At 36.8% G+C, this 20,946-nt stretch overlaps 1 protein-coding gene across 1 annotated transcript in view; it reads left to right on the top strand.

Annotated features, from left to right (window-relative positions):
* Positions 1 to 20,946, top strand: part of NALCN (sodium leak channel, non selective) — a 332,353-nt gene that overhangs the window by 49,791 nt on the left and 261,616 nt on the right. The window contains exon 7 of the mRNA XM_012644439.1: positions 10,536 to 10,690. Coding sequence (XP_012499893.1) covers positions 10,536 to 10,690 — 155 coding nt within the window. The remainder of the gene's footprint in view (positions 1 to 10,535; positions 10,691 to 20,946) is intronic.

Here is a 20,946-nt window from a genome sequence, read left to right as displayed (position 1 = left end):
GGCAGGTAAGCTTTTACCCTTCATTCATAAAAATATATACACATACATGTCCATATTCGTATACATAGACTCTTTCTAATATATGTAGTATACTTTCTACATGTAAAGAAAATTAAAGTCCATGTTACATCTGGTTTCTATATCTATGTAGATGTTATGTTCCAAGGGATTCAATCTCAGCTGAAACTGTAAAATAGTGATATGTACTGTATTTTTTAATACTCCATATGTCTCTTTTAGAATTGTTCTCCACATTGATCTCCAGGATGTGAACCACCTAAGCTGCCAGTAAAATCAACCTTTTATGTGATAATAATATTCTAAAAGTAAATTTCAAAAATTTCAGAATAAGTGGAACTTTCATATGAAAATTAATATCGGCATGATTCTTACCAGAATAGCAAAGACGTTTGTGAGAGTCTTCAGGTATAAAAACAGAAAACCCTCCAGTTTATAAAGGAAGTCTAAAAGAAATTATTTCTTTTAATCAATCTTTTGATGTTATATTTACTTCCCAAAAAGAAGATAATGTATTATAATAATATAGGTTATAAGACTTTTATTGATTATTAGTGGTAAATAACCTCTATCGAACAAATGATATATGTTATTTTCTCATTTAATACTCATAACAACCTGATAAGTTATGTTTCATTTTTACTCTATTTCAGCCAAGGAAACTGTAGCTCAGTAAAGTTAAATAAGATGGCCAAGATGAAACAGCTTCTAAGGGGTAGAAGCAAGGTTTAAGCCCATTTTTCCCTGATACTGATTTCTCTGCTTTGTTTTTGTATAAGATGATCTTCAATACGTGCATGTCTAAAATATTTAAATAAGATGTTTAGTTTCCCTTTGGTTACAAGGAGCACCTACTTAGAAAATGAGTCCTAAATGGGGCGGATGAATAAGTGGTTATGATTGCATATTTTAAGACTAAATTCTAAAATGATGTGCTGGAACTTCTGAACATCCTATGTCAATGTGGAATGAGAAGCCCTGCCTATACAGTCCCTCCCAAATAGTGTTGAGTATAGTTGCCTCCACAGAATTAATTTTTAGTATCATTTTGATATCTCAGGTTCCACCTGACCAGCGTGCTTTTCCCCATAAAAGAAGCCATAATAACATTCAATGACTGCAGAACTGCCAGAAAATTTTGAAAATTAATTTCTAGGATAACATCTTTTTGGTAGAGAAAATCATCTGAAGAAATTTGTAAAAATTCTGATTCCAAGCCACATTCATGGATTCATATGTATAAGCAGGGCTCAGATTCTCAGAATTGGCCAGATTAGAAATCAATAACTAAAAACCTTAGTTTTGCATTAAAACTCCAAAAGATATGTTACAGAGTAGAACACAAAGTTACATGGCTTTTTAAACAGATTGGCCTTGGGTCTTCAAAGAAATGTTATGCTTGGGGCTAGCTACTTATGGCTCTGCATGGGCGTAACTTCCGTTTCCTCTTCCCTCTTCCCATTCCTTACAAATGTCCAAGGAGCACCAGAGGTAATTAGAGCCTCTTGTCTTTCTTGCAAAAAAGCAGATCGGCCCGTGTGTTCCAGGAACTGCAGGGCAACCATATCTATTTTATTCATTTAATGACTCTTACATTTTTTTTTATTTCTAGCAATTAAATTGGAAAAGTGTACTTTGTGATTGGCGGTACCTGGGGCCAAGAGCTTTGGCACTTTTAAAATCCCTCCCTGACTCTCACTTTTCATGTTCTTGACATTGTGGAGCCCTTGGCATGTTTGGCCATCCCAAAAGGATGGAAGCCTATTGGAGTGGAAAAAACTGCTTCTCTCCAGCCATACAATTCAGCCAAACCACATCCGACAAATATAAATGTATTTTAAATATATTTTAAGCTCCTAATATGTAGGAGGAGATTTAAATTTATAATTGCTAATTCATAACACAATCTCATAGGTTAGGTATTACGACTCTCACTTCGCAAAGGAGGTAATACCTCCTTGCCACACATTAATTCATTGGCTGAATCACCAACTAAGGTCCTATATGCTTGGCCCCAAATTCTGGTGGCCTCTTTCCAACATGCCAGCTGACTCTCTTTACATGTTACTGCTCAATCTGGATCTTCTAGTTCCTAAAGCAAAAGGAGAAGAGTTGCTCCTTGAGGAGCTCCTGGCCCAGCTTTGAAATGTCAAAGATAGTGGACGGCCTTAAAACCTCAAAATAGTTTCACAGGGCCAGGCACAGTATAATCCCAGCACTTTGGGAAGTTGAGGCAGGAGGTCAGAAGTTCAAGACCAGCCTGGGAAATATAGCAAGACCTTGTTTCTACAAAAAAATGAAAAAATTCGCCGACATGGTAGCACTCACCTGTAGTCCCAGCTACTTAGGAGGCTGAGGCAGGAGGATCGCTTGAGCCCAGGAGCTTAAGATTACAGTGAGCTGTGATTGTGCCACTGCACTCCAGCCTGGGTGAAAGAGTGAGACCCTGTCTCTAAAAATAAATAAATAAACAAACAAACAATTTCACATTTCCAGTTTGGAAATGATCAGTGCATTGATACTTTATTTTTCTGACACTAATTTGAATATGTTCACATTACCTCTCATGGCCTGATCTTGACCCAGTGGCCGTCTCCCAGCTCCTGTCCTAAGCACTGCCCGTTATTCACATTGGCAAAGTAGTGAGTGATAGACTTAAAGGAATAAACTTGAGAAAAATACATAATTTAAAAAAGCTATTCAAATATAACAAGGTAAAATGACAATTTAAAATACTTCTTTAAAATAAAATCATGTATTGCCATTCAAATTTAGTAGTCATGACATCTGAAAAATATATTTAATTTACCATTTTTATAACATGCTGTCTACAGTTCTTTACAATTTTGCCTATCGAGCCATTCAGACACAGGTGAAGGAGTGGAAAAATCATATTAAAATATTCAGTTTAACAATAACGAAAACTGTTTGCTAGAAAATGTGCCAGATGAACTTGTTTATAAAAAGAGATGTGATGTCAATATTACTTCCTGCCTCAGACTATTTATCTTGTTTTGCAGTCCCACTAAAAATCCAGGCAGAGCTATTAAGAGTTTTAAAAAATCGATAAATAATTTATCTCTGCAAATAAGACCTTTGCTTCCTGGGGTGGGATTAGTTTTCCAAAGCATACAGCATTAGAATCAGCCAGGCCAATTCATGGGAGTTCATAATTAATCCTGACAAGAGGAAGCTAAATGGGGGTGAAAACAAAGCCAGATGATTCTCTGAAATGAACCTGAAAGGTCAGTTACAGCCACACCAGGTTCTCTGTAAGCACATGCAATGACAAGGAAAACCTCTAAGTTCAAGTTCAGGGTCGGCTTTTAGCAAGACAATGAGCCTTATTTTTATGTCTGCTACTAAGAGCAAGACTAGCACCACCTAAGGTATCTGAGGCCGCATTCACTCTTCTCTCCAGTGTAAATGATTGTGTGTGTGTATGTGTGTGTAATTCTCTCCATTGGTTTTTTAGCATTGTGTTCTTCTTTCTAGAACATATAATATAAATGAAAAAGAAACCTTACTTAAGCAATAAATAACAAAATGTTCTTAAATGGTATCATGTTATCTGTTGCCTATGGATTTGTTGGGCTGTGTACTTTCTTCTCTGCATCACTGACAATTTCTCACAGAATACCAACTTCAGAAGTATGTCGTAGCGTGGCTTCTGTGAATGTCTTTGGCAACAAATGGGTCAAATTTGGCTATTGAGAAGACAGCATTGCCTTGCTTATCTTCCGTTCTTCCAGGAAAAAAGTAATGACAATGCGAACAAAATTGCAGTGTACGCATTCCCATTATAGATATCTGTTGTGAAAATCTAGTAAGCAAATTTAGTAATAACTTCTCTTATCCATTAATGTCTTTTGACCCTTTTTGGCCTCTCTTATATGCTAGGAACAGGTTATGATCAGCTCATAGTACATCAGTCACACTGTGTGTATTCAGGGAAAGCACAGATCCTTGTCTTCCCCAATCTGTAAATCTCTGAGAGTATAGTTTAAAAATTGTTTTAAGTGGTAATAACAGCTTGTTAACAACCACTGAGAAAACCCTGAACAGCTACACCTACCAGTGACAGGGTAAAAGGTTTTTCTCTCTCTGTCTGTCTCTATGTCTCCTTTTCACTCTCTCCATCTCTCTCTTTGCCATGCACACACAGGCTTTGACATTTTCACTTCCGAGAGAGCTATGTTGTATAATCCATCCTTAGAAATATTGCTTGTTGATCCTTTAATAATAGTCACTCCAAGCAACACCCCCATAGGAAGGTTCGCCCAATACCCACCACCTGCCACCCATAGTCATACTTGGTATTTCTACCTTGTGCTTCAGTAACACCATGCACATAGCTCAAAGCATTCATCATGCTCTCTCGAGGTCTTTTCCATTCTCTCTCTGACACTGAGCAGTAAAGTCCCTGACTTGGAAATATCTTCTTAGTCAACACCATTCCTAGTATGTGGTGTGGCATAGAATAAGCCTGTCAAAAATAACTATTTTGGATGAATGAGCAGACACTCAAATGAAATAAAGTGGCCCCAACACTAAGAATATGGGAAAAATAATTTCTGAAGAGAAGCTAAATAATCACAAGCATAGTTATGTTCGTAAGTGACGGTAATTACAAAAGGCCAACACTAAGTGTGTTGCAGCAAGCCGTGACAGTAGTTTGATATCTGTGGAGAAAGAGGACATTATGAGTAATGAAGAGAAGAATTGAACATAAAGTCTTGAGCTGTTGCTTTTGGCATTGGTGAATCTTGAGGATAGATGAGGAGTCATATGCTGATTTATGGGGCACATGGTTTCACTCTAATTAGATCCCTTTTCTTTTATATGAAAGTATGATGGGGTCCTTCTGGGAATTGTTTTTTAAATAGCTGGGAAGCTTCTTATTTTACAGATAAAGAAGCTGAGACTCAAATGGCTAAAGTGAATCTCCCACTGTAATTAAGTTGGTTAATTGCTGAACTGAGATGACAATTTTTTTTGTTCCGATATACAGCTCAATTCTTTGTGCCATTAGAATAATTAACCTAAAACCACAGAATCCTAAAGTCCTGATATAGTGTATGTGGCTACTATATACAATTTTAGCAACAAGCTCAGAACACATTTTCTTAGATCTCAACTCCTACATAGTGTTATTTGTAAATAGGATATTTTGTTAAGAATTTAAAAAAACCAAAAACCACAAACATATGCCAGGAGGATAATTAAAGCCTTTTGAAAAACAATTAACTGCTCCCAGGGATTCCAGCACTCATTTTCAAACATGGAAACTACTAAAGCCAGAATTTTAAAATATTGAAAATCAGTACCAATTTGTAGATATCACACTAAAAAAATAGGTAAAACAACAGGATCCACTTATTAAAGAGTTTCTGCAGTTAGTTTACAAATAAATAATTCACCATAGACTTAAATAATGGTGGAAAGACACCACAGACTTAAATATTCAGTTTATTCAGAAAATAATTATTAAGCATCTACTGTATGTTAGGCTTCTCCAGAGAATCAGAACCAATAGAATGTGACATATATATTTTATATATATATATACACTATTGAATTAGCTCAAAAGATACATACCTGTAGATACAGATACAGATATAAAGAGATTTATTTTAAGGAATGGGCTCATGTAATTGCATGGGCTGTTAAGACCAAAATCTTCAGAGCAGGCTGGCAATTCCAGCAGGAGTTGATGTTGCAGTCTGGAGGCAGAATTCTTTCCTCTTTGGGAGACCTCAGTCTTTTAATAAGATGGGGCTCACTCACATTACGGCGGGTAATATGCTTTACTCAAAATCTGTCAATTTGTATGTTAATCACATGTAAAAAATACCTTCACAGCAACATCTAGCCTCGTGTTTGATGAAACACCTGGGCTCCATAGTTTAGCCAAGCTGATACATAAGTTTAACCATCACAGACTATGTGTCAGGAACTTCATGGAATCGGAGGTTACACTAGGGAATAGTCAATTTTGGAAAACATCCAATGGACAGATGGCCGCACACATATGAATTGCACTGGTCCCAAGTGATAGAAATGAAAAGTGATGGTACTTTTAGAAGTTATAGTAGGGAAACCTGACCCAGCCCGAGGGCTTGGGGTAGCACCCCTGAGAAAGTGACACTCAGGCTGGGGCCTGAAGGCTAAAAGAAATGTGGTTAACCAAAGATAAGAGGAGACTCTGAAGTAGGCAGGAGGAAACCAGGAACTGGGGGAAGGTCAACATAATTGGATCCTAGGATGGGTGGGGAAACTGAGGTACAGAAGGATGTTTGGAATGTGGGATGGACCAGGTCCTTCAGGATCTTGCAGGTCATGTTACAGATTTGCCACTGTTAAGGTAGTACAGTGATTATGAAAAGTCTCTCTATATGCTTTGTGCCAAATGTATTAGAAGGGCTAAGAGTGGAATGCAGGGTGCCTGTTGGGAGGCTGGATAATAGTGTATGGAGAGGTGGAGATGGATTTGAATCAGCTCTAAAGATACTTTGGAGGATATTTAGGAGAACACAGTGATTAGTTATGAGGGTTGAGGGAGAAGGAGGTATCAAGGGTGATTCCAAGATTTCAAGCTTGCTTGACCGTTCAAGCTTGTTATGACAGGGAACACTGGTTTGGCATTCCGAGTTCAGCATGGGGCATATTGAGTTGGAGGTACTTGTGGTATAGCGAGGTGGAGAAATCTAATAGGTAGTTGAACGTATAGCTCTGAGACCCTAAAAAGCCATGTAGGATGAGAGAGAATTGAGAAACTGTGAAAGTGGATGAGATTGCATAGGGAGAGGTATTATGAAAAAAAGAGAAAGGCCAAGGACCAAGCTCAGAGCAACTAACTAAATGTTAGTTACTGAAGGAGGAGATGGAAGAGCAGAATGGCCTGAGAAATATGGACAAAACCAGCATCTTCAAAGCCAGCAGAGTTGCATCTTTCTTGCATAGTTACATCTCTCTCTCATCACATCCAGAAGAGGTTTTCTACTTTTAAAGACTCAGGTGATTAGTTTGGCCCCACTCAGATAATTTAGGATAATCTCCCAAATTTAAGGTTCTTAGCCTTAATCATATCTATAACTGTAATTCCCTTTTGCTGTGCAACATTATATATTCACACGTTCAAAAGATTAGAATGTGGACATCTTTAGGGGACTATTGTTCTGCCTACTGAAAAAACTAGTATTGAGAGCACTGCTGAGAGGCCACAGAAGATAGAACTAAAAATTTTCCAGTTGGATACAGCACGTGGAAATAAACAAGAGCAATTTAGGTGGTTTGGAGATCATGGAAATGGACTGATAAATTAGGGAGGTTACAAGTAGATGCTTTTTTCAAGAAATCTGTGAGTAAGAAGAGTAAGAAGTGCTGGTCTTGAAACAAACTTAGGCATGAGCAGATATTTATTATGACTGAAGGAATTAGCATCTATATCCAGGATTTGCCTGGTGGAGCAAGAATTCGACCCACCCCACCCACTAATTCCAGAGAGCCCCTTGTTCTATCCAGGGCATCTGAGGAAAAAATGAACAAGGAAATAATTAACATTAACAAATTAAAATAAAATCTGGAAGATTCTTGTTAACTGAGAAAATGAAACTAAGATAAATAGCAAATATGTATTCTGAAACTCTTGACATTCATTTCATTTTTAAAAAATAATAGTTACCATGTGGTTTTAGATACATGTGTTCCAGAGCAATTAATCATCTAATAAATGTGTCTCTAATAAGCATTTGCCAATAGCTTGATGTTGGTAAAAATGACGTGTTTCACATCTGCTGTTTCTGAAGCCAAAAGACTTTGAAATAATATCTGCTCTAGTGAGGGTTGTACTTAAATCAGAATCAGTGCTAATATGAAAGAAAAAGCAAATGGAATCAAAAAGGAAAAAATACTCTAATATTTATGAATTAATGAAAACATATCATAATTATTAACAATTGTTGAGTGATTAACTTATTTCTGGTGCTATTCTGAATGTTGTACATTAGCTCATTTAATCATTACAATGCCTCTACAAAGTAGGTGCAATTATTATCCTCATTTTAGAAATGAGACAACTAAGGAAGAGCACACCAGAGCTAGAGTTTTGGTCTAGGCAGTCTGTAAATTTCAAACTATCGGTAACGATGGGTAACACCCAGCAGTAATTGTGTACCAAGTATCTGTTTTATGTACTTTACAGATGTAAACCATTCCATTTTGACCCCAGCCCTATGAGGTATGCATTTTCACACCGTCTTACGGAAGAGGAAACTGAGGCACAGATAGGTTAAGTCACACATGTAGTAAGTGCTTGAGTCAGAATTCACACCCAGGCAGACTGGCTCCAAAGTCCAATTTCCTCTCCAAATACCTGAAAGATGATGTTTTTTGAAACTTTCTCATGTAGACAGAATATTTTCTCAGACATTGCTGCTATTGATTTTTTAAAAGTATTTGAAAGTAAAAAAATATATAGTGCTTTTGATGGGCCAGTAAACTTTTCCCTCTCTGAACTTCACTTTACCTTCCTCATGTGTAAGTGAAGAACTGGGTAATCTACAAAGTATCTTTTAACTGCACAGTTCTGTGAACAAAATGCTTTCAGTATCATGTGCCAAAATTTCTTCTCTTCTTTTGACAATGCTTTATTGTTGTGTTTTTACATGCTGGGATTTATGCTGTGTTTTATTATTGTAATGATTAATAATCATTGATCATAAGCATCATAGAGCACAGTACCTGAAACATGTTAGGTGCAATGCTAAGTGCACTCCTTGGTTTATTTTACTTAATCCTCACACAAGCTTTGCTTTTAGTTATTATTACTCTCCCCATTTTACAGATGAGCAAACTGAGTTTAGAGATGCTTAGACCTTACTCAAGTCACACAGCTGGTAAATGGCAGAGCTGGGATCAAACCCAGAAAGCCTCACTCTAAAACTCAGAGGCCCAATTTTACCATTTTGCTCTTATGTTGTATGTACCAAATCTGAAACACAGAGTCAGATTAGACTTAGGCAAAGAAGGACCATTTGGCCTACATATAAGAATGCGAAATTAGGAGAAATAAGTGACATGTCTGTCTAAAATCACACTTTTCTGACCCACCCAAGTGGTAATTTCCACAATTAGAGCCTCTCTCTCCTTTCTTTTGGGTTTTGCATATGGGGTCCCAAGGACCAGCTTAAAATACAATAAGAGAGAGCAATGATTTAACCACGTATTCCCTGAGAAGTGTGGACAAATTAGCTCCCTCATGGCTAACAAAGGGCAGAGCACTGAAGGAACAACATAGGGTGTCTGAATTGTGGGTGAGGATTCTGGAGCTCTGTTCGTGGCTGAGAACTGGGCAAGGCCTCTCCAGGCATGGTTGTGTGTATACACGCACGTGTGTGTGTGTGTGTGTGTGTGTGTGTGTGTGTGTGTAAAACTGTGTATATGCGTCCGTGTTTGGTGGCCTCAAATAGCTAAGGGATCAGATTCTAGAGAAAGCACATTACATAAGGGGAAGGAAGCAGCCATTGAATATAAGAAGTTATTAAAGAAAACAAAAGGTCACCCCACAAGTCTGCCTCAATTTGACCATAAACTGAGAGCACTGAGGAAGTCTTAGGGTGTTCTCCATTGAAGAAATTCCTGGAGACATTGATGTATTGGGAAATGACCATAACAAAATCAATTGTTTAGAAGGCTTGTGAAATCATCTAGCCTAAACTTCAGCCTCCGCACAATCCCCAAGAGTTACCTCAGATAGCAGCTATTTGGGGCCCATTTTTAAGGTCAACTCAGAAGGAGAGTCTACAGTCACCATTCCAATGCTTACCTGTACTCACTATCCAGAAAACCATTACATATCTAAATCTTTCTACATCTACTTAATCTCCATTCTGTCCTTAAGAAAGATTAAAAAAAGGGTTATGTCACCACCCACCTAAAAGACCCTAATATTCCTGGAGCTATCACTAAATCACCCCATAATCTCTCACTTGCCTATGGGACACCTTTAGTTCCTTCAGTTCTCCTTATTTGTCTGGTTTTCTTTCTAAACTGCACATCTTCCAACACAGCAGAAGGCCAAGTATCATTTATGAGACTCAGGGTATTTGTACCACACAAAAAATGACCTTCGTTGCTCAATGTTGCTTAGAAGTGGAGAAGTAAAATTTGTGCCCACAGTGGGACAAGGATTTTGTGAATAACAAGGAATCTCTAGAGAAGTTAACATCCCTTGAAAATCTGTAGGAAAATTCCTTCCTTCACTTATCTAAGTCAGTCTTTAATGACAAAAGCAGTAATGATAATAATATTCTTATAAGGGGCTATTGTGGGAATGAATCAGGTATCATTTGAGAATGTTCACTGTGGCCTTAAGGTTATGAATACCATTCATGAATCATGAATCTTAATTCTGTGTTCACATACAGTAGTCATTTGTGAAGAGTAATTACATTATTCATTTTAATTGACATTTATGATTGTTGAAATTGTCTAACACTTTCACATGTTGTTCACAGGAATGTGACCTGGAATAGTTTAGCTATCCCAGACACACACTGCTCACCAGAGCTAGAAGAAGGCTACCAGTGTCCACCTGGGTTTAAATGCATGGACCTCGAAGATCTGGGACTTAGCAGGCAAGAGCTGGGCTACAGTGGCTTTAATGAGATAGGTCTGTCTTACTGGTAAAACACATTTTCAGTTTCTATTTTATGATGTTTATGATGGAGAGAATAAATGCATAATTGATATTTGATATTTCATGTTATGACTGTCTATAATATGGAAGAAACACAAATGCAAATTTTAATTCTATTCTTATATTCTACTCTACAATCTGTGGCATACAGACTATATATATGTGCAGAAGTGTTTGTATAAGAGATCTCTTATTTTAGACTTTTAATTCTTAATTGTATCATTTTAAAATATATGCTTGTTGAACGAGGTTCAGGGTTGTTGACTCAAAGATAAATAATACTTGGTTTCCTTCCACATGTAACTATACCCTACTACACAAGGTAAGTCTTAAAAATTATAATACTAGGTATTGATGAGTACCTGAGAGCTGAAAAGTACTTCTGGAACAGAAGACAACTAATGAAATACTTAATATATGTGCATCAGCTATGTAATAGATGTATGGGAAATGCTTGTGCACGAATACGACGTGCTCAAATGTGTGCATTTCTTCTTGGCTTGTCCTATGAAGTCCCGAAATGTGCCATTACACACATAATTAAGGAACTTAGCATCTGCCATTTAGTTGACATAATTGTGTTTCTTATAATTCCATGCACATTGCACATATTTCATTATTAAAGCAAAAAATGGAAGAGAAGTGCTATGAGATTCATTTAAAAAAAAAAAAAAACTCTAATTTTTTCCTTAAAGTTTCATGGCCCAGGTGCATTTAAGAGTGTTCTGGATACCTTTATTCAGGGGATAAGAGAAAAATCTTTGAATATGCAACAGGATGGCGGTTGTGCTTTTTTTTGGAAACCAGATCTACTTCCTGGTCTTTGATATGGTTTCACATCACAGTGGGCACCTGTGTGATGAGGGATTCCATGGCCAGGGATGAGTACTGGTGCCTGTCATTCCTGGATGGCAACTGCTGCAACCAGGCAGTAATCTTCCCACATCAGAAAAAGTAGCTGCTAAACCCTGTTCCCACCCTAGCCTACTGTCCATAGCAGCTCCAGGATGTTCTAATGAACTCTGGCCTAAGTATTAGAATTTCAGAAAGAATACATGAAGGTCTTGTGTTGATTGAGGAATACTTTCCTGATTTATGAACAAAACCACAAAGTTGCAGCTTTTAGACAGAATGTAGTACTGAACGTAGACTGAAAAGCACCAATACTGGCATTTTTTAAAAGTCAATTTTGCAAATAACATCTTAAATTTTTATTCTTATATTTCTCGTGGATTTCCAGCATTGTAGTTAGATGGTATTCTTCCATCTCTTTGGACTAATAATATCATTTCCTATTTCACAAAAATCTAGAAGCCAACCTATGTAAAGCATTTCAAGTTGCTGTACTCTCTTAAACTTATCTAGCTTTGTAATCAATCTTAAATCCTTCCCTCTGTCTCAAAAGTACAGAATCCTGTTATGAATTATACCAGTGACTTTCAAGCATGAGGAGGAAATTACCGATGTGGTATGGGAGATAAGGAATATATATTTGGGAAGCTACATGAAAGGACCTCCAGCAATCCTACCAGCTGGCATGACCAGAATGCATGGCTTATCTGTGTCTGCCGCTCTTTCTTTTAGGGCTTAACTGGGTGTATCCATGTCTCCTATGAAAAATGGCCACCATTCAAGGGCTAGGCTGTCCTTGCACATACACACACACACACACAAAACCCTCCAATCTTTTAAAATTATATAGCTAAACAAATCACATCCTGACCATTTTTAATGCAGTAATTGTGCCTAAATCCAAAATGCTGAATTATATTCAAGTTGATTCATCTTTCTTCACTCAGACTGATAATGATTTTAACTAATATAGGGTAAAATCTCTGTTGAGAGAGAAAGTCTTTTTCTTTAAATTTTTCATTGATATATTATAAATGTACAAATTTTCAGGGTACATGTGATAATTTCAGACAGTTTCTTTCAACACTTTTTAAAAGTTTATTTTTTTTTTATGGCGGTACAAATGTTTTTGGTTACAAGGATTGCTTTTGTAATGCTTGAGTCAGGGTTATAATTGTGCCTGTCACCCAGTTAGTGTTCATTGTACCCATTAGGCAGGTTTTCACCCAACCTCTCCTCTCCCCTGTCCCATGATTGATTTCCATTGAGTTATGTTTCCCTGTATGCACATGTGTGCTCAGCGGTTAGTTCCAACTGAATAGTGAGTATATATGGTGTTTGTTTTTCCATTCTTTAGATACTTCACTTTGGATAATAGTGTCCAGTTCCATCTAGATTGTTGCGAAAGGCATTAAGTCATTATTCTTCATGGCTGAGTAGTATTCCATGGTATACATATACCACGTCTTGTTAATCCACTCATGAATTGATGGGCATTTGGGTTGATTCAATATCTTTGCAATTGTAAATTGTGCTGCTATAAACATTCGAGTTTAGTTTCTTTTCGATAAAATGACTTTGTTTCCTTTGGGTAAATACCCAATAGTGGGATTGCTGGATCAAATGGTAGGTCTACTTTAAGTTATTTGAGGAATTTCCATACTGTTTTCCAGAGAGGTTGTACTAATTTGCAGTCCCACCAACAGTGTATAAGTGTTCCTTTCTCTCAGCATCTGCCACAGCATCCATTGTTTTTGGACTTTTTAATAAAAGCCATTCTAACTGGGATAAGGTGATATCTCATTGTGGTATTAATTTGCATTTCCTTGATAATTAGTGATGCTGAGCATTTTTTAATATGTTTATTGGCCATTTGTCTATCTTGTTTTGAAAAGCTTTTGTTCATGTCTTTTACTGAATACTAAGAAAATCTCTGTGTACCTAAATTTGAAAATGTTGAGGAAATGGACAAATTCCTCGAAACACACAACCTCCCAAGGCTCAATTAGGAAGAAATAGAACTCCTGAACAGATCAATAATGAGCAATAAGATTGAAGCAGCAATAAAAATATCTTCCAACAAAAGAAAGCCCTGGCCCAGAAGGATTCACACCTGAATTTTATCAGACCTACAAAGAAGAGTTGGTACCCATACTGTAGAAATTATTCCATAACATTGAGAAAGAGGGAATCCTCCCCAAGTCATTCTACAAACCAGTATCACCTTGACACCAAAGTCAGGAAAGGACACAACAAAAAAAAAGAACACTAAAGATCGATTTCCCTTATGAATATAGATGCAAAAATCCTCAATAAAATACTAGCAAACCAAATCCAACAGTACATCAAAAAAATAATCCACCATGAGCAAATGGGCTTCATCCCATGGATGTAAGGATGGTTCAACATACATGAATCAATAAACGTGATTCACCACATAAACAGAAGCAAAACAAAGATCATATGATCATCTCAATAGACACAGAAAACACATTTGACAAGATTAAGCAGTCTTCATGATAAAAAACCCTCAACAAATTTGTCATAGAAGGAATATATCTTAAAATTATAAAAGCCATATATGACAAACTCACACCCGGCATCATATTGAATAGGGAAAAGTTGAAAGCATTCCCACTCAGAACTGGAATAAGATAAGGTTGTCCACTGTCACCACTTCTATTCAACATAGTCCTGGAATTCCTAGCCAGAACAATCAGGCAAGAGAAAGAAATAAAGGGTATCCAAACGGGGAAAGAGGAGTTAAACTATTGCTTTTTGCTGACAATATGATCTTATATCTAGAAAACTCCAAAGATTCCACCAAGAGATTCCTGGAATTGATAAATAAATTCAGCAAAGTCTCAGGTAAGAAAATCAACATACACAAATCATTAGCATTCCTACATACCAATAACAGTCAAGCTGATATTCAAATCAAAGATTCAGTACCATTCACAACAGCAACAAAGAAAATAAGATACCTAGGAATATATTTAACCAAGAAAGTTAAAGATCACAATAAAGAGAACAATGAAACACTGAGGAAAGAAATCACTGATGACACAAACAAATGGAAAAACATATCATGTTCATGGATCAGTCAAATCAACATTTTTCAAATGTCCATACTTCCCAAAGTGATTTACAGATTCAGTGCAATCCTCATCAAAATATCAACATCATATTTCACAGATGTAGAAAAAATAATCCTACACTTTGTTTGGAACCAGAAAAAAAGCCGGAATAGCCAAAGCAATCTTACACAAAAAGAAAAATCTGGAGGCATCACATTACCGGACTTCAAACTATATTACCCAGCTATAGTAACCAAAACAGCATGATATTGGCAGAAATATTAGAGACATAGACCAACGAAACAGAAAACTCAGACATAAAGCCACCCACATACAGCTAACTGATCTTTGACAAAGCAGACAACAATATACACTGAGGAAAAGAAGCCCTATTTGATAAATGGTGCTGGGACAACTGAATAGCCACATGTAGAAGAATGAAAGAGAATCCATATCTCTCACCACTCACAAAAATTAATTCACATGAATAAAAGACTTAAATGTAAGGTCTGAAACCATAAGAACTGTAGAAGAAAATGTTGGAAAAACTCTTCTAGATATCAGCCTAGGCAAAGAATTTATGAAGAAGACCCCAATGGCAATCACAGCATCAACAAAAATAGATAAATAGAACTTGATTAAATTAAAAAGCTTCTACGCAGCCAAGGAAATAATCAACAGAGCAAATAGACAACCTGCAGAATGGGAGAAAATATTCACAAGCTACACATCTGATAAAGGACTAATAACCAGAATTTACAAAGAACTCAAGCATATCATCCAGAAAAAAATCAAACAACCCCTTAAAAAGTGAGCAAAAGAGAAAATCTTTTTATAAAGTGTGTTGGCTTAAGAAGACCAATTCTAGGAGGGAATTTCCCTGGGGGCAGTAGGCCTCTACTAAAGCAATTATCTTACTATAGTTGTGCTATTAATTTGCACATTTATCTCCCAAGGATTTAAGGTCCTTGAAAACAGGAAGTGAATCTTTTCATCTTTATGTCTCCAGGGCCTAGTGCAATGCCTGGCTCATAAGGAGACCTCTATAAATATTTACTAATGGCCTGGACAAAGTATATGTCTTTTTGAATTTATTGGTAGCCAGCCATGTTTGTTTTAGGAGACAGAGCCACAGCAGAGAATCAAGTTGTTTTCTTATTGTTCTTTTCCTGCTTTTGTCTGTTTTTGTTGGCGATGTCCACTATTCCTCAAGACTCTTTCCTTTCTACACAAACTTGATTTAGTCTATTTGCTTCTTTTCCTCAAATGATAATTGTATTAATCATCATTGTATGACTAATGGTTAGACAATGAAATGTTGATTTTGTACTATAGTGAAAAAATTCTTAAATGGTCACTATAGCTTAAACTGAAATTGATAGCTACTTCCTGATATTATATATCTCTGTGAATAACACAAACTGCTGTATTTTAGGAGATTATTTTTAAAGTTCCTGTGGAAACAAAAGACAGTCTTTCCCCCAAAATGAGGAAAGGAAATTATTTTATTAAACATATGCGATTATTTCTTTATACATGCAATTGAATTTAAAACACAACGAGGTGCCTAATTATGCATATGAATTTGGCCAATATACTTGCATTTGTAAATAATCATGCTTAATTTAAAAGGAACACATTCCCTTTTCTTACAAATCAAATTATCATGCGAAACATTGAATGTCAACTCATTTATAAAATTCGTTATGAGTAGCTCTATGTCTTATTAAAATTTAACATTGATGATGTTGAAAATCTCAAATTTTAAACTATATTAAAAGCTACAGTTATTAAGTAGAAAAAATTATAAGGAGCCCCTGTTGTAAGCTTGGAGAGTAAAGACATCTCTGCCCCTTTGTATCTCTAAAATCATCCAAACATCAAGAAGACTGAAAAACAGAAATACAATTTCCATATTTAAGGAATGTGAAAAATCCATAACTATAAACCACAACATCAGAGGACCAGGTGTCTAAGGGAAAATTTCCTGCAAGGATTCTGCCTGCTATGGATCTCAGACAGAACCAGCAGGATACCGATATTCTAAAATAACACATGTTCTGGAGTAGAACAGTCCACTGTTTGAGTCAAAGGACAGTGTGCAGCCTGGTCATGGGAGTTTACTAGGACCCCATGTGATGGAAGAGTGGAGGCCCTCATTCCTGTGAGCAACCATAGGGAGCTGGAGTGGAGGAGGGGCCTGTGTGATGGCCCCAGTGCTGCTGATCTGGGCTGATAAGGATGAGGGAAAAGCTAAACTGTATGTTTTCAAGTCTGGCTACTCCTTAGGATGACCTGGGGAGCCTTTTAAAATATGCCTATTTCCAAGCACCATTCCCAGGCCAATTAAATAAAAATCTTAGACTGATTTAAGACACAGATGGTTTTGAAAAGCTCTCCAGGTGATTATAAATGTGCATGCAGAGTTGTGAACCATTGGACTACAAGCAGCACACACACACGCCATTATTTTATTAAAAACTTCATTTCTATCTTAGCCATTTTGGCTGTTATAACAAAATACCGTAGACTCAGTGTCTTATAGACAACAGAAATTTAATTCTCAGTCTGGAGACTTAGAAGTCTAAGGTCAAGACATCAGAAGATTCCCTGTCTGGTGAGGGTCTACTTCCTGGTTCATAGAATGGCACCTTCTCACTGTGTCCTCACCTGATGGATAGGGTGAGGGGTCGCTCTTGGGCCTCTTTTGTAAGGGCACTAATACCATTCATGAGGGCTCTGCCTTAATGACCTAATCACCTCCCACCTCCTAATACCATCACCATGAGGATTAGGATTTCAACATATGAATTTTGGGGAAATACAAGCATTGTTTCCATTGCATTATCCCACAACATTACCCCATTCCTCCCTACATGCACCAGTGGCAGATATCTGTCTTATAAAAATTTATTTCGAAGGTAACTAGTAATTTTAAAAAAATCAGGACCATATCTATAAAAATATACTTTGAGGTACATTTAAAGCTGAAAAACTATTAAAGATATATAACTCATAAAAAACTTTGCAGGAAAAAAGCAACTGAAATACAGATTAAAAGGATACAACTTGTCTTAGTAAATAAACACAGAACGGTCAACACTGAGACATGTCTTAATAAAGTTGCTGGAATTCAAAGCTAAAGAAAACATCCCTTAGGCATTCAAATAAAAAAAATAATCAAGTTAGCTGTAAGGAGAGACATCAGAGAGGCCTGAAATGTCACATCAATTTCAACTGTAGGATATAATGACACAGTGCTCACAAATTCCTTAGGGAAAGAATGGGTCAAACTCTTTCTGATTATTTTCTGAAGAGGCAAGAACTCAGAGACTATATTTTACATGAAATCCTCTAGAAGACATTCATCCAATCAAGAGTGACTTGCCATGAGCCTAGTCTCTAGCATCTGTTCACTGTAAGGACAAAACTAATATAGTTGTAGAATTTACAGAATATAATGTAAATATTACAAATTATGATTACATAGAAGAGAGAAGATGAAAAATGGGGGAGGTAGTGTAATGATGCTGATGTCTTTAACATTTATATTTAGCAGTCAAAAAAGTGTACCATTTATACAATCTATGAAATGTATGATAGAGGTATATGTATACTTGTCATGAGAACACATTGCAAACTCGAAAATTACTTCACAAATAATTCAAAACTCAAAATAATGTTAGCTCTGTCCATGTCTCAGAAAATCATTTCCATATGAATAATACTATTGGAACCAACTCTTATTTAATCTTGATTATATTTCTCAAAAAAAGATAGCAAACAGTATATTTTTTAATCTCAATACATTTATGATATGTGCTGTAGTGTACTTGAAAATGATATAAGCACATGACTCCTTTGTGGTAGAATTTGCAAGAAGCATAATGGTTCAAAGGAATGGCCCTGGGGTTTGGATCATGGCTCTACTATCTATTAATGTGACAATGCTGCGGAAGTAATTAACCTCTCTTGCCTCAATTTTCCCATCTGTAAAATGAAATAAGTAATAGATATACCTTAAAGGGTTGATATAAGGAATAACTGAGAAACTACATTTAGAATAGCATCTATCACAGAGCAAATGTACAATGAACTAGAAATTAAACATGCAGTGGCAAAATATGAATATATCTCTGTGTTATTTGAAAAAAAATGAGAATGAGACAGGGCAGGATATAGATGCTTTCAGATTAACACACTAGTGTCGGATATTATTACCTTTTGTTTGCAGCGGTTTACAACTCAAGTTGTTCAGTATCTTACAGCAAGGGAGGAACCTAGAGGGGGAAGGGGACAAGGTGTCCTTAAGTTTGCATCATGCCTGTGTTAACTCATGTCCCACATTTTGTTTAATTCTAATCAATATATAGCATTCTAGAAGGCAGATTTTTGGTGGCGTTTGATCTTCATTATTCCTCTCTTGCCACTTTCAAAAATGTCCTCGCTTTCTATGCTTTATTTGTCTCTCTAGAATCTTATCAACACTTAGCCCGGGCCATTGAATTTTCTAGTTTCATGAAGCGTCACACGTGTATTTAATTTTATTTATTTATTTGTCCCTATACATTTGAATTTCTGACCCATGGATTTGAGCCGCTCACTGTCTTTTAGCAGTCTTCAACAGGCACCCCTTCCCCAGAGCCTAAGTAAAGCACCTGCTGGGGCATTGAGCCAAAGCCACAGCCAGCCAGACTATTTCATGCACAGCCTCCAGCACTCAGTGGTTTATTTTTGGGGCCCCCCTGACTTGACTCCCTGTGCCACATGACGACTGAGATGTTGGTCTTTCTGCATCTCTCCCTTCCATTTAAACACCTCTCTATCTTTATTTCTGGCTACATTTTCTATGGCTCATTCTTAAGGACCCTCGACTAACTAATTCCCTCTAAGAGGTTAGCCTGTGCACTTAAGATATCACACACTCCCCAAGTTTCAAACCTATTGAGGAAAAGACATTATTGAAAGGACACGTTGGAAGATCCCAGAATCTGATTAACAAACATTCAGATTCCATGATTAAAGTATGCGTGGGGAGGTAGGTACTAAGCCTACCATGAAAAGGTTTGGGGATAGACAACACCCAAAAAACCACACCATAGAGGTGATGCAAAATCACAGCAACTTACCCTATTTATAAAATTTGTCCTACTTCCGTTTTCTGAATACTTACACACTTTCAGCCTCTTATTTCCCCTGCATTCCCACAGGCTCATAAACAAATGGGGCATGCAATCTGAGACATAATAGAGAGGACACTGTGGTTTTCTGTAATAGCACCAAAGATGAAATTGCAGAAATGGAGAGCTGGAAGGATAATGCAATCATGTATTTTCCTCACACTGTTCTACAGGTGGGGAAACCGAGCATGAGAGCAAGTGGGCTCAGAGTTACAGAGAACTCTGGGCAGAGGCCGGGCTCAACTGTCTTCTCATGAGCTGCAGATTCCCACTATCACTTGCTGTCTCTACCCAACCTTTTTACAATTCAAACCAGTGTTTAATTAAGAAGAAAATTCAAAAAGTCACTTGCAAAGCTTAGTTTTAGTCTTAATTTTGTGGTAGAATGTAACATGACTTTCCTTTGGTGAGACGCTGTTTGAGAAGACCACTATCGAAACAGAGATGATATGCCAGTCAGAAAAAAAGCAACACTAAATCTATCATATGTGGGAAAGAAATAACAGAAAATGTCATTAAACTGGCAATTTACTTGTCATGATCTTTCAAAAGAAGGTAAGACAGTACAAGGAGATGAATACAAAACTATACAGGTGATGGTTTGAACTCTCCACTAATTATACAGTCAGGTGCAAAACAAAACATCTTAAGTTTGGACTAAACAACCAGTGAATGTCATTTGATAGTAAAACTCATCCTAGACAGTCACTTAGGAAGTAAATAGACATCAGGCACTTTTTTATTACTGGTTTTTAGAATCCCAAGAATAAAAGACAAAAACTCATTTTAAAAAGTCCAGAATAAATTAAATGTGATTGAAACAACTTGTATCAAAGGAAGCCCATAAGCAAGATCAAACTATAAATCAGGACAATCTGAAAATAACTAATAGAAATGACATTTAAATAATATATGCCTTTTGCTTATATTTGTCTTTTTTGGCTGTATATGTAAACCCATGTAATACAAACTAATGCAAAAAATATATATGCCTTTTCGGCTGGGCGCGGTGGCTCACGCCTGTAATCCTAGCACTCTGGGAGGACCAGGCGGGCGAATTGTTTGAGCTCAGGAGTTCGAGACCAGCCCGAGCAAGAGCGAGACCCCATCTCTACTAAAA

The sequence above is a fragment of the Propithecus coquereli genome, unplaced genomic scaffold, assembly GCF_000956105.1.
Source record: "Propithecus coquereli isolate 6110/MARCELLA unplaced genomic scaffold, Pcoq_1.0 Scaffold212, whole genome shotgun sequence".
Lineage (NCBI taxonomy): Eukaryota > Metazoa > Chordata > Mammalia > Primates > Indriidae > Propithecus > Propithecus coquereli.
This window is presented reverse-complemented; position numbering and strand designations above follow the sequence as displayed.